Raw genomic sequence first — 27,443 nt, forward strand, 5'->3', positions numbered from 1 at the left:
AACTAATATCTCATTCGACCAACTAACATATTAATCAAATATCGAAACTCTAACTTGAGTCAACTCGAGCTTAGTCAACTTAATCAACCTTGATCAGGGGTCAATTGTACTAATAAAACTTGATTCAATGTTTACTTGAATTTAATTTGTTTATATGTTATCGAACTCTCAATTTAAGTTTATTTAATTATTTAAAAAATTTATAATTTTAAATTTATTTCCTTGATTATTAAATTTAACAATACAAATTTATTTATTCATGTTGAATTTTATTTATTTATTTATTATATTACTAAATTTATAAAAATAATTCATCACAATCCGTGTAGCATTCTCTTGTTATTGACCCGTGTAGCATTAACTGATAAAAATTCTTTGAAGTGAAAAGATTCGGCATTATCAATCGAACAGTAGAGAATAATCTCAAATAATTTTCCAAAGGAGTAGTAGTGGCTCGAAGGTTTCCACCAATCAATTCGAACATTATCATATTGTATATAGCATAATTTAAAAATATATATATAGAAAGGAAAGAGCTAATTAAATCGTGTTTATTGTTTCCTAAATTACGTCAAAGAAAAATATTTTCGAGCTTTTAAAATAATAATTTAAAGAACTCGAGTCATAATGGAACATGCCATTTAAATATTAAGCACGTGTAATGAGAGCGGTTCGTGAGTAAAATGTCCACCTAATTTTGAGCATTCCCATTTGCCCACTTCTATTACTTTTATTTATTTATTTATTATAAATTTATTTCAGATTTGACTTTTGATTTTTCAGATTTTGTATATAGTTTTTTAATCTTCAAGTTTTTTGCTTTTCTTCACTAGAGCCATTTACGGTGTTTCATTTCCATCCCTTGTTGTGGGGTTTAGCCGTTTGGGATGGGCAAAAATAACATAATCTAAAATAAATTATGCAAATTTTATTATATATTGGTTTCTTGTCTTTTCCTCTATTATTTATATTTTTATTTATATTATCTTATCTTATCTATGTTACATGAAGTAGAGTAGAGGGTCATAAATAAGTCAAGCAAAATTTTATAATGTTTAAGTTTTTATTTAGATAATATCGTGTTTTCAATTTAAATTTATTTGATTATTTAAAAATTTTATAATTTTAAATTTATTTGATTGATTATTAAATTTTTTAATATAATATTATTAAAAAATTTATTGATAAATATGATTTATAAATAATTCATTATTCATTGTAACAAAAGGTAATTAAGGAGATCAACTTATAATTTTTTCAAAGGTATACATCTATCAAGAATTGATCCCTTATGTTATTATAATAAAATTATCATCCTCTAATCAATTGAACACAATTCTTGTCGATGAATATTAATAAATCAAATACATATATAATCATTTAATTTTAAAAAAAATATTTAAATTTATTTATTTAATTAATTTTATATATATTAAATGAAAATAAATAAATTTTTACTAAGCTAAACGTTAGACTTATGAACATTTAATTCATTCATCGTTCTAGAGTGATCTAAGATGAGGTGAATAAACTTATTCCATACGAATCGACCGGGTCCGTGAGAAAATAATAATATTTAGTTAGAAAAGATATAAAAAATAATGAATCAATATTAAAAAATAGAAAAGTATAGGAATCAAATAAAAAACATCCCATCCAATTAATATATTAAAATATATATATATATATTTTTTTCAATTATTCTCATGTTCCCTCCCTCATTTCTATATTTATACGGACAAGCAACACCCGCAGCTCATTTAAGCCGCCTTCTTCCTTCTCATCCACCTTCCCGTCTACCTCCTCCATCGAGATGGCCACCGTGAACGGAGACTCCGCTGGATCCGGAGCCTCCTCCGGCATGGTCGTGAGCTTCGGCGAGATGCTCATCGACTTCGTGCCCACCGTGGCCGGCGTCTCGCTCGCGGAGGCCCCGGGCTTCCTGAAGGCTCCCGGCGGTGCGCCCGCCAACGTCGCCATCGCGGTGGCCCGCCTCGGCGGTCACTGCGCCTTCGTAGGGAAGCTCGGAGACGACGAGTTCGGCCGCATGCTGGTGGCCATCCTCCGCGAAAACGGCGTCGACTACAGCGGTGTCACGCTCGATTCCGGCGCCCGTACCGCGCTGGCCTTCGTCACCCTCCGCGCCGACGGTGAGCGTGAGTTCATGTTCTACCGAAACCCTAGCGCCGACATGCTCCTCACGGAGGCCGAGTTGAACCTAGATCTCATTAGAAAGGTATAGATCCATCATAAACTCCTCCCAATCGTTGCGCGCTTGCAGATCCGATTCACAAATGCTTGCTTCGTTCTATGGATCTTTTCATCTCAGGCCGCAGTCTTTCACTACGGATCTATTAGTTTGATCACGGAACCATGTAGATCGGCTCACCTGAAGGCGATGGAGGTGGCAAAGCAAGCGGGGGCTCTGCTCTCCTACGACCCCAATCTCCGGCTCCCGCTGTGGCCGTCTGCGAGGGAGGCCCGGGAGAAGATCCTGAGCATCTGGGATCAGGCCGACATCATCAAGGTGAGCGACGTGGAGCTCGAGTTTCTCACCGGCGAAGACTCCGTCGAAGACGAGGTCGCCATGAAGCTGTGGCGCCCAAACCTGACTCTGCTTCTGGTCACTCTGGGGGAAAAGGGTTGCAAGTACTACACCAAGGTATGGTCTGAATTTTAAATTTTGTATTGAATTGAATTTGGTAAGCAGTTTTCTTTTATTCTTTTCCTTTTGATGAAGGATTTCCATGGAAGTGTGGAATCTTTCTTCGTCAAACAGGTCGACACCACCGGTGCCGGCGATGCTTTCGTCGGTGCATTGCTCGGAAAGATCATCAAAGACCGATCAGCTTTGCAGGTTACCGATCTGTTATTGAAGTTTGCCACTGGGAGCTGGTATTTACAAAATCGCGCAAGCAATGTGAAATATATAAATTGTTGCAGGATGAGGAGAAGTTAAAGGAGCTGCTGCTATTTGCCAATGCATGCGGGGCAATCACCACCACCAAGAAGGGAGCCATCCCTGCGTTGCCAAATCTTGCAGAAGTCTTGCAACTCATTGAATTGGGACTAGAACAGAGTTGATTGTTCCCAATCTCTTCTGATCTATATATATGAAAGATATGGAATATTATATATATATATATATATATATATATATATTTTGAACCTATCCAAAAGTGAAGCAAGAATAAGAATAAAAGTTAGATGTCCAGGCCATAAAAAAGAGAGGATCCCGAGTAACCACAGCTTAGTATTCAAACTCCTGAATCTTTGGCCCGTAAACTAATATATACTTGTGCAATGAGTTTCTAAATGCCTTTTCAAAGTACTATGATCCTTTGACAACATGATGAAAACTTTCGTATATATTGTTATTTCTCTTGAAATGAGATTTGTTCTATAATGCAAGGACTCAATCTGTATTTGTTTACCATCTTCACACAGATATCCCTCCAATTTTGATGACAATTCGCTTCGCAGCTAGGAAAACAGGAGCATCTCTCTATCCATGAGTTGAACTTGCATTGACAGTACGACCTTAGACCTGCGAATGAATGTGTCTCATTACCAGTATACTAATGTCAAGGATCAGTAAATTTTATATATATATATATATATAAAGAGTTACTGATAATGTGCAAAGATATTCCAATTTCATACATGTTCGGTAAGCCTAAATCAAACAAAGGCAAAGATAAGATGCCACAATCAAGGTCTGGGTGGAATCTGTTCTGAAACATGGATTGTTCATGAGTTAGTATGTTAGCTAAGAAACTAGATAAGATTGCAGCCGTAACAGTTGATCATGGCATCTTGCTAATATCATAGCCTATTTGTTCATTTCCTTCCTTATTTGCTCCACAACAACGGTATCCTCGGAAAAATGTACATTTTTGCACCAATGCTCTTTGCGACTCAACTGGAAAATCATAATACCAAAAGCCAAATGGGGTTCAAAATTTATCTCTTAATGTCTAGAGTCGCATAGAATCAATTTCGGCTACGCTAATGTCAATAATGAATTTGGCTCTGATTTTAATACCAGAACCAAAATTTTATGTTGCATTTGGTTGGGTTGGATCGAGTAAGAAAGGAAAAATGTATACATTTTAAAGAGAAAAAGGAACCCAGAAAATGTGAACTTTGAACCTGGTTGATTTGAAATGTCTGGTTTCGGGTTACTGAACACCCCTAATCATATTTGGACCCTTCATTACCCCATTTTCTCTGTATCAAATACAAATACTCGTACATCATCACTCTAAGTGGACACTTGATATAGCTCTAATGCTAATACAAATACTCGTCGAACACCTTCATTCTAGATGCACAGAAAATCTCTATTGATCACATATAGATGTTTAAGAAGTAACCACACTTAAACCTTCGGATACTCATACCGAGTCTGAGTAACAGAGGCCAATACTACACCTTAGGAAGACATGTGCTACCCAATAATTGTACATGAGGGATACATTCTATTTGATAGAAACCAAATAACCAACCACATTGTTATGGCAGTGTCAGCACACTCATTTCATTGCATGAGACTTGTATGGTGTTCATAGAAGACTAGTACAAAATGCATTAAGTTACATTTTTAACATTCAAAACATACCTGCCGTCTCCGAAAATAGCAGGAACGGGCTATCACATAACATGGAAGGAAAAGGCCAGCGATCTGCAGAAGTAGCTGCAAGTAAAAGAGCCAACAGTTTGTGAATTTTGCATGGAAATTCTCCATAATATACTTACATATAAAGAAGGAAACTAAAATCTATTCCTACAGCAGAATCGTTAGAACTTCAGTAATTTTATATAGGCTAAATATTATCTCCTAGGGATTGTATATATTGGATGCTTATTTCAGAAGTTATACAAGAGAAGGATCAACGTACTGAAGTTAACATGGTAATCGAAATTACAAAAAGCATGTTTGACTTTGACACAAAGGACCATGTCCCTTGTTCCATTCTACTTTTGATGTATAACTAACATGAAGAATCAACTTATGGTCATATTGGATTTCAAGCTCAAGGCCAGTTCCTAGCAAGATTGTTATCACTGTTTGAATCTACTTTAATTAAAATGAAATTATTTATGGGTCAAATTAGGGCAACTAATGGTATAGATATGTACTTAAGTGACTAATAAATACCTTAGTTAAATGATGTAAGACCCTAACAAATATGCACGTTAATTGAAGAAAAGGGAGCAACCATAAGAATGGATAAAATTCATTTAAATATAAATGATAATATAGTAAAGAATCGAGCCTAATGACATAGGAGAATTCATATAGCCAACTCCACTTAATAGGTTAAAGGTTTGGTCATTGTTGTGGTGGGTCAGATTTTCTTCAGAGAAGTCCAGACCGATCCATCAATCTGTTTTGCACTATAGAATGCAAATAGCAAGACCAGCATCGAAGTGTTTACCCTTTGGATAATCCACAGGAAATTCACAAGGATCTAAAACTCATCTTTCAATGAGAGCAGTGGCCCATAAACAGGTGAATTTTGGCACGATATACTTCCACATCATTATTTTCTTTCTTCAGATTAAGTGGATCCATTTGACAAAATTGGTTAAGGTCAAAAGAGCATCTAATAGATGGTTCACGTCTTGTTATAACTAAACTGTTTGTCTCAACTCTTACTGTAAGTAATTTATCAAAACCAATCTATCAGCTGCAAAATGATGGCCAAGGGACAAGAAAGCATATCCAATCAACAGCTCAGTTAAGCTTAATGATCAGGCTACTCATGCTTCTGAGTTCTGATAAATGAACTTCAATGCAATTAACAAAGCATTAATTAAAAAAAAAATCCTAAAAAGCCTATCAGACACTTGCCTAAATATATTTAGCAAAAAGGATTAGCACAAAATTATAATAGGTTACATTTTGATCAAAAACAGGAGTGTGAACTTAACAAGCAGACTAAAGTTTAAAAGAGAGCATGCCTTTTTATACAAAAACACTTCAAGTTAACAAATTTGTTCAAAAGAATCTTCTCTCTAAATATGTACAGGAGTAGAGGCAAATGCCATCAAATGAAAATTTGGGCTTTGGTTACAATGGTAAAAGACTATATAAGTTTACAACAAGAAATTTAATTATCTTAACCACTTTCAGCTACATAAACATAGTCCTTTGTTCAGCTTGTCAGGCAGTCAATGTCAATCTCTATATCATAACAACTTCCTGGTATGATTTTTCCAACATAGTTTTGCAATGTTTGTGTGATGATGTTGAAAAAGTGTGATTACATGGATATTAATTAAAAATTGCTACACATAGTTGGTATTTTAGGGTAAAAAACACTACCGAGAATGATATTCTTTACTTTATAAACAGATTACAAGAAGTATATTGGAGTTTAGGAAGTTGTACAATAAAACATAGCATTCCTAAACCTTTAAGTTATCAATTTAACAGGAAGCAGAAAATCGCCTTACATCAAATAATGATGATATGTCTTGCATCATTCCAAGTTCCTTCATTGCGTTAAGAACTTGTTGGATAAAGAGTAGCAACATTAACTGTAAAAGGCCAGAAAGAAATTAAAAATTTCTTGCTCAAATGCAAGAGAAACTAGTTGTAACAAAGCAATCGAGCATACAATTAGAGCAATTGTATGGCAAAAGGCAACCCCACGAGCACTAGCAGCAGCATAACCTTCATAATCTGCATTTAGAAACTCTTGCTCTGCAACCGAGATGGCAAGTGAATGTGATTCTCGAAGATCAAATTGTGAACTCCAACTTTGTCTGAGAAGATAGTAAGTTAGAAAAGGATTCATGATTTGAGAATTTGTAAAGAAACAATATATCATTAAGTCAAGAAGTTCCCATTATAGGTAACCAACAGTTGAAGGAGTCGAAAAAATACTGATACAGCAGGAGCGATAAACAATCATGCGCATTCTCACATAAAGAATTCAAAATTTTATTAAGATAAAATAACAAGAAAGGTTTAGAGTGGTTAGGGAAATGATCTCTCCATAGTGATTGAGTGTGATCACATTGTTTTGATGGTTTGATGACTTAGGTTACATATGTATTTGATATTGCTAAGTTACATGTAAAGTTTAGTCATGCTAGATGGACTTGGAGCTCGAAGGCAGTAGTCAGAATTGAGTGATTCAGACATTGAAGACAAGTAATCCATGAGATAGCACTGATCTACATTAGTCTGACTCCAACAATGTGGAGCATCATGTGGCACGGATCAAGGAAGAGCTTGGTGGACTCACTTGGATTGAGTGGATGAGGAGCTTGGATGAGTGATAGAAATTGGGTTTTTATCACATTTAATTTTCCATGTTGATTTTTTTTATTATTTTAAGACGACGAAGTAAGTTGAATCAGATAGATTGATTTTTGGTGTCGAGTTGAAGTCGAATTAGGTTTGGATGGAAAATGTTGCAAGACATGGTAATTAGGACAATGTGGGTTTGAATAATGGTCAATTTAGATTTGTTTTGGATAGTCTATGGTCGAACCAACTTTTATGTGGGATATCCAATGTAGTCGGGTTAGGATGAATTATACAAAGTTTTTGAGTTAGGGATTATATATTTCACTCCCCTCTCTCCTTATGTATTTCTACCAACGCATTGTCACCCAAAAGTCACCCCTTCTCCTCTCTTCCTACTCTTTCTCATGTGACGTCATCGCCCTCTTCCTCACCATTGACATTGGCTTCTTCTGTCAGCCATCCTCTCTTGATAACTTCTCTCTCTCTCTCTCTCTCATTTTGCTTGTGCAATCACCGTTGCTTGCCACCTAACCGTTGCCTTTGTCAAGCTAAGAAAGAGGACCGTTGGTCATCTTTTCTACCTCTGCCCTTTCCCGTGCTCAAAACCATCATTTGTTTGAGCTGAGCAAGAGCAAATACCACCGTTATTGGTGCTTCCTCATTTTCCTACCTTTTTAATGTCTTTGATGAAGCCATTGCAGGCACACTAACCGCCAACCAACTAGATTCACATTGAAAAAACATTGGCTATTTTAAACTAATCTTGACTAGGTTTGGTTGACTCGAGTATTTTGTATCAACGAAACACTTACTTTGTTCCATCCACCATGAGGTAAATATTTTTGTTTTAGGTTGACATATTTAATTTAGGATGGGAAAATAAGTTGTAGTTTGATAGTAGTAGGTGCCTAGTGTTGGGGCAATTTCCTTTGGTCAAGTTTGACCAGTTTGACTAAGCTTGAGTTGAGTCAAGCTTGAGTCGGGATTTGAGTTTTGATATTTGACAATATAAGGAGTTTGACAATATAAGGAGATTGTTGGAGCAATCGTCCGGTTATGGAGATGGTCAAAGGGTTGACCAGGTTGATAAGAAGACAAGTCAAGTAGGTCAAGTAGGTCAGGGATGACAGGAGACTTGACTGGGTAAGTCCTAACTGGAGGTTAGGCGTCTGGAAGTCCTAACTGGAAGTTAGGTAGTGGTAAAGTCCTAGTAAGGAGCTAGGCAGGAGAAAGTCCTGGTGAGGAGCCAGGCAATTGGAAAGTCCAAGTGTGATCTTAGCAAAGGAGAAAGTCCTAGTGAGTAGCCAGGCAATTGGAAAGTCCAAGTGTGATCTTGGCAAAGGTTGTAAGTCCAAGCATGTGGTTTTGGCAAGGTAAGTCCTAGTGTGACTTGGCAAGGAGAACTCGACAACTAGGGATGAGGCCGAAGAAAGCTCTTGAAGGCAAAGGATGAAGGATGGGGAGATATCCGAGGGACGCAAGGCTGATGGAGGAGGCTAGAAGGCTAGTTCGAGGTTGGTCGGGTGTGGCCAAATGCTAGGCATGGAGACCCAACAGGTCACGGTTGACCAGGAGTTGGGTTGGAGATTTTGGACTTGAGTTTGAGTCAAGTTCAAGCTGGTCAATCGATCGGGCGATTGATTGAACCAGGATCCAATCGATCAGTGGATCGATTGGAGTGTGCTGCGAAGGAAGGAATGACCCAATCGATTGGTCGATCGATTGGGACCATAATTCGCGAGCACAGAGGCCTTCCCAATCGATCGGGCAATCGATTGGGAGCTGTCGATCGATCAGCCGATCGATTGGGCAGGGGAGTTCTCACGCGATCGCGAGAACACAGAAAGCTTCTGAATCGATCCACCGATCGATTGGGATTCGACCGTTGGGCAAGATGCTGGTGATGGACGACTGCGATGGAGTGGTGCTGACGTGACAATCGATTGAAGATGGATTAGATCGATTAGGAGCACTGTTTAAAGCCTTGGCGGAGCGTTTTCTCCGCAGATTTTTGCGATCTGTTTTCTGCAAGCTTATAGCGATCTTCAGCGACTTTCTCCGATCTTCACCGCCAGTTCTTGAAGGCTCTTGGGAGTGTTCTCTCAAGTTTCAAGAGGCAACAACAAGCACAAGTAAGCAAGAAGAGAGTGTCTTTACGTGTATTTGTATTTCTTCTTCTTGTATTCGTGTTTGTGTTGTGGGTGAGTTTGTACAAGGCTTCTCCGCCTTCGGCTGCGATCGAGAAGGAGGTTTTCATAGTAGAGATAGCGTGTCGTGTGTGGATCCTTGGATTTGTCACCTCTTCTTAAGGTGGATACCAAGTAAATCTACTTGTTAGCGTTGTGTGAGTCTTGTATTCTATTTTCGCTGCATATCATCATCAAGACGAAGCAAACCGAGGCAAGCGCGACGAGCCGCTATTCACCCCCCCTCTTGCGGGCACAAAGGTCCAAACAATTGGTATCAGAGCGAGGTCGCTCTTCTACGGACTAACTGCCAAGAGAGCAAGAAGCTAGAGGAAGAAGAAGATGGAGAGTGAAGGACCTCTCGGATGGGACATCCGGATTCCACCTCCATACGACAAAGAGGACTTCAATTTTTGGAGGAACCGATTGAAGACTTGGTTCCAAATGGATTGGAACCAATGGATGGTCTTGGAGGACCCATTTGAAGCTCCAAAGGACAAAAAGGGGAAGCGCCTTCGACCTCGACATTGGACCGAGGAACAAAAGGAGCTAGCGGAGGCGGATAAGGAGGTAACGAACATATTGCTTAATTTATTACCTTCTAATATCCTTTTGAGTGTAGGTGAATACACTAGTGCATGTAATCTTTGGAAAAAGATCATTGCCTATCATGAGAACCCTACACAACTCCAAGGAGTGGAGGAGCCCAAGGAGAAGGGCTCATTGGTCCAAGAAGAGAAGGACCAATCCAATGTTGACACAAGGTCAACATTCGAGGAGAAGAAGGAAGAGGAGGAGAAGGAAGAAGATGAGAGATCCTCTACATCTTCAAGAGAGGAAGAGGTGGAAGCATCCACATCCTCAAGAGTTGAAGAAGTGGAAGCACCCACACTCTCAAGAGGAGAAGAAGAAAAAGATGATGCAACCTCCATAATGCAAGCTACATCAAATGGAGAATCAAGCATCATCCCTACAAGCAAAGGTATAAAAACTTTAATTGTAAATAACAAAAATCATATCATTTGCTTTGAGTGTAGGGAGCATGGGCACTACAAGAGCAAGTGTCCCAAGTTGGCCAAGAATAAGAGCCAAGTAGTACCCAAGGGCAAGGAGAAGCCCAAGGAGATTGGTCCCGCGGAACGCAAGAGCAAGGAGCACATTGTGTACTTCTCATGCAATCAAAATGAGCATTACCGGAGTCAATGCCCTAAAGGGAAGAAACCAATCAAAGTTAGAGGAAGAAGCACAAGTCTAGGGGGAGCTTTTACGAGCAAACCCAAAGTAACATTTCATGACGCAATTCCTTTTAGAAATGGTAAAGAGCATGTTAGAAATAAGGTGCATCATATAAATGCTAATTGCCATGAGATTAGGAGGTATGATAGAAGTAAGGACAAATATATTCCTCATGCTAGATTTACCACACCTAAGGTTAGGAAGGTAAATAACAACTTAGGCAATAACACCAAGGACTCTAGATATATGCCTAAGAATAGAAATGCTTATAGGAGTCAAGAAAAATCCAAATCTATGGATTTAATGACGGAAAACCAAGTCTTGAGGTCAAGACTTGATAACTTAGAGAGGACTCTAGCAAGAATGGAAAATATACTTAAGGGTCAAAATGAGCAAACTCTAAGGAGAACTAGACAAGAGTCATCCAATGGCTATAGAGGTTTGGGATACAAACCTAAAGCCAAGAGGATGTGACTTCCTTCCACAGAGTTCCATATAGCTATGGGACCAACCTAGGTTTAGAGGTCAAGTCAAAGATACTAGGGAAGGAATCCCTAAAAGTACTTTTGACAAGACCAATGTGACTAAGACTTCCAAGAAGTACAACAAAGTCACAAAGAAGGTCACAAGGGAGGTCATTCCTAGAGTTGACCTAGTAAAGGTGACTAAGGCTCCAAAAATGCCAAATAAAGTCACAAGAAAGTTACAAGGGAAGTTAGCCCTAGAAGTAACCTAGTGGAAGTGACCAAGGCTTCTAAGAAGCCAAGAAAGGTCCTTAGGAAGGTATCTAGGGAAGTTATCCCTAGTGAGTACCTAGAGCATCCAAGGAGCACCAATAGGTATTGGGTTCCTAGGAGCATATTCTCTACACCCTAGATGGGTTTAAAGAGTGTCAACTCTAACGAAAGGGTAGTCAACCCAACCTTGATGAAGTTGGCACTTGGAGAGCATTTTTAAGGTTTTACTAACCTTTGAAAATGAGAAGGATTAAGTGTTACTCTTTGAGAAGAGCAAAACGTGCCAAAATTTGAGTAATTGGACTTAAATTTAAATTGGCACAAATGCAAAAAAGAAATACCAAGTTGGAAATTTGGTATTCTATTGAGGGGTTAAGGGAAAAATTAAACCTTAATCAAATTAATTACTCTTTGAAAGAGTAAGTTGTGTCAAACCTTGAGGAATCACATCAAAGGTAAGTTGGCACACTTGGAGAAAGGATAAGAAATGTCTAATTGAGATATTAGTATGTTCTTAAGGGATTAAAAGCAAAATTAAGTCTCAATCTAAATGGTTGATCCTTAAAGAGAGTGATATATGTCAAACAAATATTTGAGGATTGAATTCTTAATTTTAATTGGCACAAATAGAAAAGGGGTAAAAGAAATGTCAAGTTAGGTTTTGGCATTCCTTCAAGAGATAAGCAATCTAGGCTTAATTTTAGGATACTTAAATAGATTATTTAGGTATATTTTATTTATGCTAAAATGTCATGATTGATTGCATATTATATGTCATGACATCGTGTGTTGCATTCATTTTATTATGAAAAACACAAAAATACCATGTCATGTCACATACATCATGTAGCTATAGCATGTTTTTTCTTTTGAAAATTGCTTATTTTGATGTATGCCATTGAACATCATGCATTATATCAATTTTCTTGTAATTAAGGACAAAAGGCACTTATCATGAATGGTAAATATCCCAATTAGTGGAATTATACCAAATGACATTCTAGGTGAATGATCATAAGTCTTATAATGCCTAGATAGGTATGCATGATCCCTTAGTTTAGGGCAAAACCAAATATACATCTCACAAGAACTATAAGGTGACTTGAATGTGTTTTAATACACGTTAAATACAAGTGAGATGTTAGGATGGTGAACAAAACTCAAGATGTTGATTTAGTGCATCTTGTTGAGTTTTAGGTTCATCAAAGCATATAGTCATGTGATTTCCAATCATTGGGAAAGTTAATGTACAAGTCATGTGCATTGAGCCCAAAGAACATGGTTGGATATTGGTTTTGAAAATGATTTTAAAATATTTTTTGAAAACCTTGGTGAAGACTATCTTTTGATAGTAATCATCATTGAAAAGTTAAATACAAACTAGGAGAAAACATTGAAGTTTTCAAGGGTTTTCAAAGTTGTGTCAATTTTTGAAAATAGGAAGTATTTTCATAGAAAACTATTTTTCCTTGATAAAGTATACCCTAAATAATGACTACATGAGTTTTCATGATTTTTAGATTTTTGTAGAATTTTTAGGGAGTTTCTGAATTTCGCTGAAACTAGATTTCAGAGAAATCAGAAACTCAATCGATCAGCCGATCGATTGGATTGGGTTCAATCGATCAGCTGATCGATTGGGAAGCCAATTCCCACGAACAGAAGGGTAGTGAATCGATCAGCCGATCGATTGACCCAGTTTGGATCGATCAGTCAATCGATTCAGAGAGAATTTCTGCGAGCAGTAACTTGCGAAATCGATCAATGGATCGATTGAAGTGATTTCAATCGATTGAGTCCCAACTTCAATCGATTGGGAAGTCTGATTTTGGCCTGAAAAGCCTGATTTCAGCATTTCAAATCACTTTGAGTCCCGTTAACCACTCCAAACCCCTTGGAATACATTTGTATACATTTAGGGGGAGTTTTTCATGATGAAAATAAGTATGGATTGGTTAAGAGAAACCAAAGTGAAGTTTAAGATAAGGTTTAGTTTCAATTCTGAATTTTGGAACCTTAAAACTTCAAGTTTTGGTTTTCAAGGGTCATTAATCATTCTTAACCCTTTGGAATATATTTGTATACACTTAGGGGGAGTTTTCATGATGAAAACAAGCATGGTTTGGTTAATGTCGACTTAGGTGAAGTTTAGGTTAAGGTTTACTTTCATTATTGAATTTTGAACCTCAAAACTTCGAGTTTTGGTTTCCCTAATTATTTAGGAACCCCAAGTCATTGTTTGTGCAATGATAGAAGTTTGAACATGTTTTTAGGGGGAGTTACTTGTTAAAAACATAAAAATCTTTTCAAAAGACCTTGGAAGGGGGATAAACCTTCGTGATGAATTAATACTCAGGGTCGAGTATTGGGGAGCAATGGAAGATTGGTTATCTTCATTGCTAGGATGATAAATGCTCTCGGATGAGCATTGTGGAGTAGATTATTGCTCAAGGGAGAGCATTGGGTTAATGAAGGGGATCGAACCTTCATTGGTAAAGTGAAAAATGCTCTTGGATGAGCATTGAGAAGAAGATTACTGCTCAAGGGGGAGCATTGAATACAATGAATGGGAGTTTCATTGGGAAGTTGATGCATGCTCTAGGATGAGCGTTGTGAAGTGAAATAGAGCTCAAGGGGGAGCTTTGGCGATAACAAAGACTATGAGATCTTCAATGTGGGGTTGTTAACAACATATGAGGTTGTAAACAACGAAGAGTTAACTCTTATGGAGCAGAGTTTGTTTTCTGATTTTGATGTGTGACAAAGGGGGAGAATTGGAGGTTAAGTTAGACCTTCATCTCAAGCAGGGGGAGTTTGCCCTTTAGGAAAGGGAGAGAATGAAGGAAACTTTCATTCATGCTTTATCATGGAGGTAAGGCTATGGGATTTAGCCTTGAAGTAAAGAAGAGGTTAAGGCTATGAGATTTAGTCTTGGTGTAAAGAAGATGTAAGGCTATGGGATTTAGCCGTGTGATAAAGAAGAGGTTAAGGCTATGAGATTTAGCCTTGGTGTAAAGAAGAGGTAAGGCTATGAGATTTAGCCTTGTGATAAAGAAGAAGTTAAGGCTATGGGATTTAGCCTTGGTATAAAGAATAGGTTAAGGCTATGGGATTTAGCCTAACTTAGAGCTATTGTCAAACATCAAAAAGGGGGAGATTGTTGGGGCAATTTCCTTTGGTCAAGTTTGACCAGTCTGACTAAGCTTGAGTTGAGTCAAGCTTGAGTCGGGATTTGAGTTTTGATGTTTGACAATATAAGGAGTTTGACAATATAAGGAGATTGCTGGAGCAATCGTCCGGTTATGGAGATGGTCAAAGGGTTGACCAAGTTGATAAGAAGACAAATCAAGTAGGTCAGGGATGACAGGAGATTTGACTGGGTAAGTCCTAACTGGAGGTTAGGCGTCTGGAAATCCTAACTGGAAGTTAGGTAGTGGTAAAGTCCTAGTAAGGAGCTAGGCAGGAGAAAGTCCTGGTGAGGAGCCAGGCAATTGGAAAGTCCTGGTGAAGAGCCAGGCAATTGGAAAGTCCAAGTGTGATCTTGGCGAAGGTTGTAAGTCCAAGCATGTGGTCTTGGCAAGGTAAGTCCTAGTGTGACTTGGCAAGGAGAACTCGACAACTAGGATGAGGCCGAAGGAAGCTCTTGAAGGCAAAGGATGAAGGATGGGGAGATATCCGAGAGACGCAAGGCTGATGGAGGAAGCTAGAAAGTTAGTTCGAGGTTGGTCGGGTGTGGCCAAATGCTAGGTATGGAGACCCAACAGGTCACGGCTGACCAGGAGTTGGGTTGGAGATTTTAGACTTGAGTTTGAGTCAAGTTCAGGCTGGTCAATCGATCGGGCGATCGATTGAACCAGGGTTCAATCGATCAATGGATCGATTGGAGTGTGCTGCGAAGGAAGGAATGACCCAATCGATTGGTCGATCGATTGGGACCATAATTCGCGAGCACAGAGGCCTTCCCAATTGATCGGGCAATCGATTGGGAGCTGCTGATCGATCAGCCAATTGATTGGGCAGGGGAGCTCTCGCGCAATCGCGAGAACACAAAAAGCTTCTGAATCGATCCACAGATCGATTCAGATGTTCCCAATCGATCGGTCGATCGATTGGGATTCGACCGTTGGGCAGGATGCTGGTGATGGACGGCTGCGATGGAGCAGTGCTGACGTGACAACCGATTGGGGATGGATTGGATCGATTGGGAGCACTGTTTAAAGCCTTAGCCAAGCGTTTTCTCCGCAGATTTTTGCGATCTGTTTTCTGCGAGCTTACAACGATATTCAGCGACTTTCTCCGATCTTCACCGCCAGTTCTTGAAGGCTTAGAGTGTTCTCTCAAAGTTCAAGAGGCAACAACAAACACAAGTAAGCAAGAAGAGAGTGTCTTTACGTGTATTTGTATTTCGTCTTCTTGTATTCGTGTTTGTGTTGTGGGTGAGTTTGTACAAGGCTTCTCCGCCTTCGGCTGCGACCGAGAAGGAGGTTTTCATAGTGGAGATAGCGTGTCGTGTGTGGATCCTTGGATTAGTCACCTCTTCTTGAGGTGGATACCAAGTAAATCTATTTGTTAGCGTTGTATGCGTCTTGTATTCTATTTCCGCTGCATATCATCATCAAGACGAAGCAAACCGACATAAACACCTAGTTTTGTAATTGGGATCAAGAGCCGGGGGAGGATGTGGCAGATCAAGATTAGATCCATTGACTTTCAATTTTATTATTTTTGAGATTTTTGTGTCATTATCACTATTAGAGATTTATTTTTAGTTTTCTAAGTTATTTTTTATATTATATTGGTAGACACTCAAGTGGAGCAAATTGATTTTCAAATCCTACGATCCTTTTCGTTGTATATTGCAGTGGATAAATCTCTCCTTTGACTTATTGCATATTTCCTTGTACATAAATAAATATATAAATTGGATTATAAATATGCTTCTGTAATTGTTTAGAAAAAGAGGATTAAATGATATCTAAAATATTGAAATGGGTCTTAAATAGGATTAAACTATTGAGAATTAAGTAATTGATATTGTTTTCATGCTTTACACATGTGGGGTAATATTATGGGGATTAACATGAGAAGGGCATCTTTTCAAAAATAAAAGTTGACACTAATATTATTCTAATTGTTACTTATTATTAAAGTGTTTTACCTTTTATGCTATTTATTGCCTTTGATGTTGATGGTCATACTTTTTATGTTATATACTTCTAGCCTATATACTAATACACAGTTAACTTAGCATAACTTATATTAAAAGAATTGACTTAGAGTTGCTCATTAAGATGTAAATCGAGAACAATTGTGGTGGAAACTGTAAAGATTTAAAATGAAACAACTTTAGAGAAAAGAAGTATTAAAAGGTCAAAACTCTTGGTCTATCTTTACACTAGAGTATCTAACAACCCACATGAAATTATGGTAGCCAGTAATCACCCGTGATCATTATTTATTTATGTGAGGGAGTTATATAGTTGTATATCACTAGTGAGGACTTTAGCCCGTATGTTAAATGGCATTATTACATTCTCAAGACAGTGGCTTGAGTGATTTACTTATTAGTAGATTTGTTGATGATAGATTTAATAGAGACATACTTATTAGTGACAGACTTATTAGTTGTTACTAAAAGATGATAATTAATTAACATGGGATAAAGATGGTGATAATTAAGAGCAATAATTGACTCTAAATGTTAATAAATAAGTCAAAAGATAATAAGAGTTATATATATATATATATATATATATATATATATAGTTGGTTGAAAAGTTCTTGGCTATCTTGAATTAGTAACTATTTGTAAAACTCTTAGTTTTCCTATTATCAAATTATCACCAAGTGAAGTACCTCATTAAATGCACACTAATTTTCTTACGCTCATCAACGGTAATGCATAAAAAATTCCAAGAGCTTACACTAAAGTTTAAGACTTCAACACCTTAAACTCAGTGTTACTTGTTGGATCGAAAGCGCTAGAGGGGAGGTGAATAACGCTCCTATTTTTTCACATTTTTCGCATAAAACTACCGAGAGAGAAAATGCAGCGGAAATAAGAATAGAAGATAACATAGCTAAGTTTTTACTTAGTTTGAAGCATGTGACGACTCCTACTCCAAGGCCCACATTTGAGAGTGTTTTTGTTGAGCAATCACTAATCAATCGAGTCATTACAAAAGTAATTCGAATTTAAGTACAAGTAACTGAAAAATAAAAGATATCGATGACTTAGAAGAAAAGATCTTGAGTGTAGTCATCATCAGAGCAGTGTTCAGACATCGTAGTGTCATCTATCAAGCAGCGTGCAGAGAGAAACTTGTAGAAGATGATGTGTTGAAGGTACTAGTCGAACCCTCCTTTTATAGTCCCATGTGGGCGCCTAAACTCCTCCCCGGGCACCACCACAGGGTTGACGTGGCGTGCTCTCGTCGAAACTTCATCCAGCAAACTTTATTCACCTTCGGGCGCCCAGACCGCTGATGTAGGCTGGCCAGTCGAAGCGTGCCACTGCAATCTACGGGACTATCCAGGTTCCCTCGGTGATGAAGGTTGGCCAACTGACGCGCTCCCTGTTGGCCACTAACTCGGGCTCCTAAAGTAACTCCAGGCGCTCGGAGGTCCAGGCACCTGGACAACCCTTTTCCAGCAAACTAAATTCTATATCACAAGGTAGTCCAACAAGCAATAATATGTAAAACAGAATAATATTTGACAATTTCTAGACTGTACAGTCCTAACTTTGAGTTTCGCTGAAATTCTAGGTCAGATCGACACCTACTGTTCCTTCAACGGGAAATGCATCCTCACCTACTCCTCTCAGGAGGGTTTACCTTTTGCCAAACTAATCCTCTAGATCGTTTAGATTTTTGCTAAGTACCCGAGACCTCAGGACTTTCTGTTGGACGTCCGAACCCTGACCCGTTCAGTCTTCTGCCTAGTGTCTGCGACCCCTAGGGCTTTCATCTACTATCCTCAACCTTAGGATTTCTGCCCGATATCCTCAATCTGCCGAGACTTCACCCAGTCCCCCGAACCAAAACTTCCTTGCCTAGCCATAACTAAGACTTTCCACCTACTTAGTGTCCACTAGGACTTCTTTGCCTAGCCTCAACTAGGACTTTCACCTTCCCTAAAATCACTTAGGACTTTCCTACACACTCAGTCAAACTTGTTAGAGCCACAACACACCTTAACTTTGAACCCTTTACCATTATCAAAACTTAGATTTGATTATCTGATGCTTCCTGCACTAACAATCTCTCCCTTTTTTATTATGGCAACACAATTCAAAGTTAAGTTAAATAAATAAAAGTAAGAATAAAAAAATGTTGTTTCAAAGTAAGAATTAAAAAAAAACTTTTTCAAGGTAAGAAATTTCTAACTATTGAAACATAACTTTAAAAAATGTTCATACTTTTCAAAGTTAAAGTTTCTAAATTAAAATTCCAAAAACAATATTTTAGCTTTAAGCTCCCCTGAAAAGTAATTAGCTTTTGAGATTTTAAAAAGCTCCCCTGAAAAAAACACTTAATTTTGAAAATTTTACTTAACTTTTAAACCAATACTTTTGAAAGTATCTAACTTGTAAACTTTTCTTCTGAAAATAGTTTTGAAAAATACTTTAACTTTTAAAAATATTTAACTTACTTTACCTTTTCTCCCCCTTTGACATATATTAAAAATAAGTAGTGTTCTTTGCAAAATCCTAAATAATTTAAGAGTGTTTTTTCAAACACTTTTTTGTAAAAATTCAAAGATTTGAAATTCCTCCCCCTTAATTAATACTTCTCTTGAAAATTTTTGAAAACAATATTAAAGAACATTCAAAATTAAACATTAGATAAAAATCCATAGCATGATTATAGCCCTAGTCCAAGCATGTAAAAATCAAAGTACTTTTTGTTAAAAAAAATATTTAATTTTTCTAGCATCTCACCTATTTTAGATTTTCAAACGTGGTAGCCTTATGTGTTTTGAGAAATGTATAATTTATATAATATAGGATTGAGTCTATCATTTTTGGTAAGTTTATCAAAATAAGATTCGAATTTATATGATTCGAATTAGTTGTTAACGAAATCATATTTGATTTAGGATTTATCAAATAGGATTCTCATCTATTTGATTTATTTGATTTAGAGTTTAATCCAAGTAACTTGGATTGAGTTTAAATCATTTTTGGATCAAGTTAAATTAATTAATGTTGGATTAATTAAAATTTATTTTGATAAATTAAGTTAAAAAAATTGAAATAAAATTTGAAATACAATAGTTTAGATTGAATTCAAGGTTTTGAAAATTAATTTAAGTTTTAAAAATTAATTAAGGTTTTTAAAAATTAATTTAAGTTTTAAAATTTATTTAAGTTTTGAAAATTAATTAAGGTTTTGAAAATTAATTTAAGTTTTGAAATTAATTAAGGTTTTGAAATTAATTTAAGTTTTGAAAAATTAATTAAGATTTTGAAATTAATTTGATTTAGAGTTTAATGTATTAATGATAGGATTCGAATTGAGTAAAATTAATTGAATTAATTTGAATTCAAGTTGAACTTGGATTAAGTTTAAATCATTTTTGATTAAATCAAGTTAAATTAATTGAATTAATTATAAGTTAATTAATTTAGAATTAAGTAAAATTTCTTTTGATAAATTAAGTTTTTGAAGATTAATTTAAGTTTTGAAAATTAATTTAAGTTTGAAAATTAATTTAAAGTTTTTGAAAATTAATTTAAGTTTGAATTAGATTTGAAAAAACTAATGAAGATTTTGAAAATTAATTTAAGCTTTGAAAAATTAATTAAGGTTTTTAAAAAATTAATTAAGATTTGATTAAGATTGAGTTAAGTTAGATTTAAGATTGATTAAGGTTAAGTTAGTTAGATTTAAGATTGATTAAGGTTGAGTTAAGTTTGATTAATTTTGATTAAGGTTGTGTTAAGTTAGATTTAAGATTGATTAAAGTTGAGTTAAGTTTGATTAATTTTGTTTAAGGTTGAGTTAAGTTAGATTTAAGATTGATTAAACTAATTCTCAGTTTTAAACGAAATCCATCTCATCCCTTTCTAGATTTTCAAACAAGGAACCTTATAGGTTTTGTGAGATAGTTATTAATTTTAACTTTAATTAAAATTGACATCTAAGGATTGATTTACATTTGAGTTAGACTTAGGTTTAACAGTTAGTCGATTAAATATCCATTTCGATAATCGGCTTCCAAGTTGTGGCGAGGCACGAGACCTTCTTGGATATTGGAGCAATAACCACTTCTAGACAAAACCTTTTAAGGAAATTGAACATTTAACTTTCTTTCTGAAAAATCCTTAGCCTAATTAGTCAAGTGTCGATCAAGCCTAAGTCCTTATCTAAATCTAAGCAGAAATAAGGAAAGCAATAAATCAAACAATTAAGCAAATCTATTTAATAATAAAGATGATCTTTCTATTACCTCCCCCTGGATCATAGTCTTGATAAGTTCTATCAAGATAATGGATTTGATCTTTGGGGATACAAAATTGATTAAGTCCAACTTGATTAGTCAAGTTAGACTTAGAGACCTATTCTTGGACTAAATTTCTATTGGCCCGATTCACTAATGATAAGTAAGATTTGAATCAATGTTTAGCCTTGTATTCGAGTCCGGTTCGGTTGTATACAACCCTTTGTTTTTCAAGAATCAAATTAAGGTTCTTGGAACCCAAAGTAAACCGTTACAATATGTCCTTGAGTTCCTTGACTTAACTTTTCAAAGTGGAATTCTCTTCCTCAAGTTGTTGGACTTGAGTTGAGGTTCCATCTTGAACTTGGTCAGTCAAAAAACTTAGGTTAGTCACTTCCTTAAGGGTAGTAATCTCCTTTTAGTGTGACTTAACCCGGATATTAGACTTAGCTAATTTACACATCAAATAATTTATTAAATTATACAACTTATCTACTTGAGGGGAACTCACAGTGTTGTTAGACCCTTCAAAAACGAATACGGATCCGTAGCATTTCTCGGACTCGGCCTTTGATTCGATCTCGGGCTCCGACTCGGATTCAGTCTTGGCAATGTGAGCTTGTACCGGTAGAGCAAGGAAGCTCGCTTAAGTTGTTCTTCTTCTTTAGAGTCTTTTGATGACTCAGACCACGTTGCTTTCAGGGCCTTCCTTTTTCTTTGCTTCTTTAGCAATCTTCAAGCTCGGCTAGCTAGTTCAAAGGTGATTTCTTTGTCATCTTCTAAGTCCACTTTAAATTCAGGTTTGGATTGGAATTTGGATTTCGACTTCTGAGTCTTAAATTTTCCAGCAAGTAAAGCAATTCCTTTCTTGACAGAGCATGCATTAGTTTGTTCATGTAATTCAAATTCGGAAAATGGCTCGTCTAGTCTTATAGATGAAAGATCCTTGGAAACCTTGTAAGCATCTACCATGGATACCCACAAAGTGTTCCTTGGAAATGCATTAAGAGCATACTTTATAATATTGTGATTTTTCACTTTTTGTCCGATCGAGTGGAGTTCGTTAAGAAGATCTTGGATCCGGGCATGTAGTTGACTTGCTGATTCTCCGTTCTGCATTTTAATATTATATAATTTATTTAACAACAAATCTTTTTTACATACCTTAGCATAAGAGGTTCCTTCGTAAAGTTCGATCAACTTTTGCCAGAAATCCTTTGCGCTGCTGAATGGTCCAACTCTATTCAGATCATCTTTGGTTAGTCCTCATTATAAGGCTCGAGTCGCCTTAGCGTTAGCCTTAATCTTTTTCATCATGTGTGTGTCTCGGTTTTCGCATGACACAAGTGCTCCGAAGCGATCGACTAGTAGGAAGAAGACCATTTGGATGATGATCCACATTTCAACTTGAGTCTTCAGATAATACTCTATCCGGCCTTTCCAATATCGAAAATCCTCACTAGAGAAGAGGGGCGGGCGTGCAGTACTGTAGCCTTCTTGATAGGCCATTTGAAATCTCATAAAAAGAAAAACTAGAAAACTTGTTCGACTTAGTCTTGGATTTAGTAGTGCGGAAGAAAGAGAGAAATACTGGTCGAGTGGTGTTGCACCAACTTCAAGAAATTTTGAAAAAAGACTATATGTGAAATTTGTTAGAAATGGTTATTATTCCAATTCTGGCTTATGACGAAAATTTAAAAATGCAAAATTGAAAAAAAAAAAAAAAAAAAAAAAAAAAAGGCGTAAGAATAATTTTTAAGCTTAAACAAAATATAGGACTTTAATTGAATCCTAACAATTCTCCCCTTAAACGAAGGAGAATCATTACTCTCATGGTTTGGGTCTCCCCGTGAGCATTCGGTCACTCTTGACCTACTTTGGGCCTCCTGCGAGCATTCGGTCACCCTGACCTGCTCCGGGCCTCCCCGCTAATATCTTGTCATCTTGATCTATTCCAGGCCTCCTCGTAACTTCGTTCAAGGTCACCTCACATGATATCTGGTTTGAACCATGACTTCCTTGCCTAGCTACAAATATGACTTTCCACTAGGACTTCTTTGCCTAGCCTCAAATAGGATTTTCACCTTACCTAAAATCACTTAGAACATTCCTGCACACTCAGTTAAACTTGTTAGAACCACAACACACCTTAACTTTAAACTCTTTGTCATTATCAAAACTTAGGTTCGATTATCTGGTGTTTCCTGCACCAACATTACTTTCATCCTTATCTCTAGGAAGAGGTGAAATTTATTTGTCAAAAAAAAAAGTTTAGTTAAGGTCAAGCTAAGAGAGAGTCTGCCCAATCTCGTCACTTGGGTCAAGGTTTCAACCTTAAAGGTTGTAAACCTTGATTAGTTTATTGAGATTTATCTCATTGTCTCATGTTAATAGATTAGTGGAATCCTTCAAGGATCTCACATCGGACTCGTCATAACCTATGGAGTAGGAGCAGTCTTAACGCATATTTATTTGTTATTTTATTTCTTTTGTGATTTAACACTATAGATCACACACACATATTCCTAACTATTTGTTTGATATTGCATCTGTGCAAGGATTCAACAAGAATTAACTGCATTGTCTATTAATCCCCTAACTAGTCATTTTGATACAATAGGAGTCTTTTTAAATGCCCTAACATTGACCTATTCTCTAAAAAAATTAGGCTAGAAGCAATTTATTCCTTAATTACTTGGAAAACTTAGGGTGTGTTTGGTTTGCGCGTTTTTCATTTTCATTTTCTGAAAAACGCGCGTTTCTAAAAAATGGTGTTTGGTTTGCATTTTCTATGTCCATTTTCTTAAAAAATAGGATAGCATTTTCTGGAAAAATAGAAAATGTCTAAAAGTCATTTTCTATTTTCTAGAAAACGTGCGTTTTCTAGAAAATAAAAATGAAAAATGTGCAAACCAAACACACCCTTATAACTTTATTCCTAAAATAACTTATCCTACTAAAATATAATTTTACCTATTTTATTTTCTTCAAAATAAACGCTTAGCACTTCTTAAAAGCTTTTATGATCCAAATTCCTATTTTAAATTTTCAAATTTAAAAGCTTCCTAATTTTAAAATTGCATCAAGCACACAAATGGATTCACATTATCACATAGACTATTCATTATGACATAGATAGTGAACCTGGTAACATAGCAGATGTAACTCCGGATTACTGACTAGATAATATGACAAAGAAAAGAGATTCCAAAATCATGTCATTGGTCAGCACGAATAAGCAATAAGTACCCAAATTAAGATAATGCTTAATCAAATTAAGAAAAAGTAGTTTGTAAAATAATACAGATATATTATAATGTATAACTATCTCAAAAATGTTACTGTCCCTCCACTACTAAATCATTAATGCACTTTGTCATTGTCAATTGGGTTAGAAATAATGGGTTTATTGCCAGAAGGCTCGCTATTAGTTTATTGCTAGGCTTGGGATGTTATGGGTGTAATCAGTTGTAAATTGAAACAAAAATTACCCTAGTTCCAGTTTTGGTCTCGAAACCACCTCCTCTCCTTTTCTTAAGTCACACACTCACCCCACAGCATCTGTTGATTCATCCCCTCCTCTTCCTTCTATATCAACTCCCACCGCTAATGGGTTCTATTGTGATGGATCCCTCCTTGGTGTCCATACCCACCCCTTTATCCTACTATTTCTTTTCTATTCAGTGTTCTCTCCTTGCTAGCATTCCCTCCACCGATCCTCCAGTCCCTCTATGCCCACCTTGTTAATATTTTCTCCTTCCATCCTCTTCACATCCTCCATCAATGACTTCATTTGTAGATACTCCATATTGAATCTTGGCTTATCTGACCTAGACATATATATTGTTCTTTGAACAACTGAGCATACCTCCACAATGCATTCAATTGCCCACAATATTTTGATTCACATATTTAAGCCTCTCTTTCCAAAAAAAAAAAGATGCCGACACAAGTTTGGGATGAGTACTCATATACCTACAATGTATGCCTCTTCAAAGTAAAACAATAAAAACAACTATCTTTATGTTGCCAACATATCAAGTAAAAATTTTGATGTAAAATAACATCAACCATAATGGTTTGCCTTTTCCAAGAGATTAAAAAAAGCAATACCTTAAAGAAAGTTAGGTTAGCAAATATTTAAATTCTTAACATTTTCTTTCTTCCATTCACTAAGTAGTCTTGTCGAGAAAACATTCTGTGAAATTGTTTATGGTAGGCAACTGTGCATAAGAATCATACGAATTGAAGGACCGCATGAACTTATTTATGTGTACAATGTTTGAAGTTTGAAGTATCGCTACATATAAATGTTATTTGGTGTAAATATGAAAATTTTGGTAGTTGTTCAAAGAACTTATCAAAAAATTCAACCAAAAGCTGACAATATATATCAAAACAATTTAGGATGCTTTTTATGTTTGCACATAATAGAAATATTGGCAAGTACCTGATATCAATCGCCATTATATCAGGATGAAGTTCGCTTGAGGGGGAAACATAATCTGGAGCAAAAGCCTATTACAGCAGTATTTTTTTCAGTAATCCCTTTATTAAAATAAATAGAGAAGAATGCTAAAAATTGTGTATATTCTCATAGAATCATTCGGACCGTAACCTGGCTGCAGATTTCACAAATGATGTTCCCTTTCTTATTGCACCATTTCTGGATACATTTTCTATGGGCAAACTGCATAAAACTCGAAGCAAGAAGTCAGATAATCATCAAACTGTCAGAATATCAATTCACCATTAAATGAAAAAGAACTAGCAAACAGACAAAAAAAAATCAATCACCCAGAAATTCACATAATTGAGTAAAAACAAAAGTGGCCCATCTTTACAAAGAAAAGACGAGGAAGACCATATAAGCTCAACAGAAATGTTGAATATCATCTAAAGTTAGTCACCAAAGTTGAGAAACAGAAGTGGGGCCTTAGCTCTTATTCTCTATACTAACAAAGTGATATGGAAGAACTAAATGAACAATTTTTAGTTACTATTGAACTATTAGAAAACATCAGAATGACTATCGCATGGTAATGTTAATTACTTCCTTATATCAGTTAACTCTCTTCCATAAATTGATAGATTTTAAATTGACTTGTGGTAATTTTCATCAAAATAGCAAGCAAATATTGTGCAATAATTGGTTCTTATTAATGTAACGGCTTTCTGCTATAATCACAGGGTTGTTGCACTACCACACAAAGGGATAAAAATAGTATCCAAAAGAGATTGTCCAGGAGAAGCATATTCCAAGAATAAGATACCGATTAATGAAATTTGGCAGCAATCATATGTAGTTTATTCACCCAAAATGCTTCTATTTCGAGGGTCTTTAAAACAGATCTATGCAGTTTGCCCACACAAGCAGTTTTCAAAAACTACACGTGCTAGTTTATGAAGCCGTCAATCTGTGATGATAAGGACATGAAAAAAAACCATAAACGAAAGCCAAAGAGACGGAAAAGATAATTAACCATGGCATTTATACCTTCAGACGAGTAATGTCAAGTCATAGTTCACTGAATCCTCCACATGTATAAAAACATAGATTGCAAGTTTAAAGTATACGACGATCTGAGTTATTAGCCCATAAACACAAAACACCTTCCCAACTTTTTGAAAAAAAAATATTGAAAATGAAGAATTACATACATGAATTTATAAATTATAATCCTACAACACTGCGATTTAGGTGGGCGGGGATGGGAGTGCCAAAATGCTTCATAACAGAAGTTAGCGAAAATTGAAACAGAAACGAAGAGCAATCGGGAGGGGAAGAGTTGAGGAGGAGGATACAGATACCTTGAGGGTTCCAGTACAAGCACAAGGGGATTCCAGGTCGCACTCATCCCCTTCCTCTTGGCAAATCCTGCACTCGACCACTTGGCCTCCCTTCTTCTTCTTATCGGCATTGATCATCCTGCTCACCGAGCAACCCGCCGCCGCCGTCGCCGCAACTGGGCCGTACGACGCCGGCCATCCTCTACCGCGGTGGGAAGTATCTAAACACACCGCTGATTCGACGACGGAGTCGACGGGCACCATAAAATCACCAACCATCGCATCACTCTCTCTATCTCTCTTTCTCTCTCTGCTTTGGTACGGAGGGCAAACACTAGAAAGAAGGGGCTTACATTTGAAAATAAATAATAAAAAAAAAATTTGAAAACTTTTCACATTGCTCATCCACAAAGTTTATCAAAAATTACACTTCACCTCTCATAATTTAAAAAATATTAATATTCCATTAATCTTTCCAAACCCTTTGATTTCGGAAGGCAAAGTAAAATTTCTTCTGAAAATCCGGCACAGGACAATTTTGCCTCTCCCTTCACTACCAATTTGGTTATATTTACAATTTTCTCCTTTAATATTTTATTATTATACACTTTTTATTTTTTTAAATTACCTTTTTTATTTAATTTTTGATCAAAACTCTACTACATAAAATAGTTTGGCAAAAAACAAAAATGCGAATCATCTCCTTTTTTTTATTTATGTGGCTTACACCACCGGTCCACTATAAAATAATATAATTGTACTAAATTATATATTTGATATTATTCC

At 36.3% G+C, this 27,443-nt stretch overlaps 2 protein-coding genes across 3 annotated transcripts; one reads left to right on the forward strand and one right to left on the reverse strand.

The window, feature by feature from the left end:
- Nucleotides 1-1,746: 1,746 nt before the first annotated feature.
- LOC121984435 (fructokinase-1-like) lies at nt 1,747-3,173 on the forward strand. The gene is made up of 4 exons (XM_042537361.1): nt 1,747-2,236; nt 2,330-2,662; nt 2,741-2,857; nt 2,944-3,173. Exons 1-4 carry the CDS (start codon nt 1,814-1,816, stop codon nt 3,082-3,084), a joined length of 1,014 nt encoding a protein of 337 aa, XP_042393295.1. The 5' UTR covers nt 1,747-1,813; the 3' UTR covers nt 3,085-3,173.
- A 337-nt stretch (nt 3,174-3,510) lies between these two features.
- Nucleotides 3,511-26,998, reverse strand: LOC121984436. Of its 2 annotated transcripts, none has more exons than XM_042537363.1 (7): nt 26,679-26,998; nt 25,486-25,557; nt 25,318-25,385; nt 6,627-6,774; nt 6,463-6,546; nt 4,622-4,696; nt 3,511-3,547 (listed from the first exon to the last, which is right to left on the reverse strand). In XM_042537363.1, exons 1-7 carry the CDS (start codon nt 26,934-26,936, stop codon nt 3,542-3,544), a joined length of 711 nt encoding a protein of 236 aa, XP_042393297.1. In that variant the 5' UTR covers nt 26,937-26,998; the 3' UTR covers nt 3,511-3,541. The 2 variants fall into 2 exon arrangements, with proteins under 2 accessions (XP_042393297.1, XP_042393296.1); XM_042537362.1 differs by having other exon boundaries at nt 25,480-25,557.
- Nucleotides 26,999-27,443: the final 445 nt, after the last annotated feature.

The sequence above is a fragment of the Zingiber officinale genome, chromosome 5B, assembly GCF_018446385.1.
Source record: "Zingiber officinale cultivar Zhangliang chromosome 5B, Zo_v1.1, whole genome shotgun sequence".
In the NCBI taxonomy this organism is placed as follows: Eukaryota; Viridiplantae; Streptophyta; class Magnoliopsida; order Zingiberales; family Zingiberaceae; genus Zingiber; species Zingiber officinale.

What these genes read in the sequence shown, in the direction of transcription:
- LOC121984435 (XM_042537361.1), top strand. Translation starts at nt 1,814, where the DNA reads ATGGCCACCGTGAACGGAGACTCCGCTGGATCCGGAGCCTCCTCCGGC. An exon ending in ACCTAGATCTCATTAGAAAG is followed by an intron (nt 2,237 to 2,329) that starts GTATAGATCCAT and finishes TTTTCATCTCAG; the next exon opens with GCCGCAGTCTTTCACTACGG. An exon ending in GTTGCAAGTACTACACCAAG is followed by an intron (nt 2,663 to 2,740) that starts GTATGGTCTGAA and finishes CTTTTGATGAAG; the next exon opens with GATTTCCATGGAAGTGTGGA.
- LOC121984436 (XM_042537362.1), bottom strand. Translation starts at nt 26,936, where the DNA reads ATGGTTGGTGATTTTATGGTGCCCGTCGACTCCGTCGTCGAATCAGCG. An exon ending in CTTGTACTGGAACCCTCAAG is followed by an intron (nt 25,558 to 26,678) that starts GTATCTGTATCC and finishes AGTTTTATGCAG; the next exon opens with TTTGCCCATAGAAAATGTAT. An exon ending in ACATATCATCATTATTTGAT is followed by an intron (nt 4,697 to 6,462) that starts GTAAGGCGATTT and finishes TTTTACTTGCAG; the next exon opens with CTACTTCTGCAGATCGCTGG.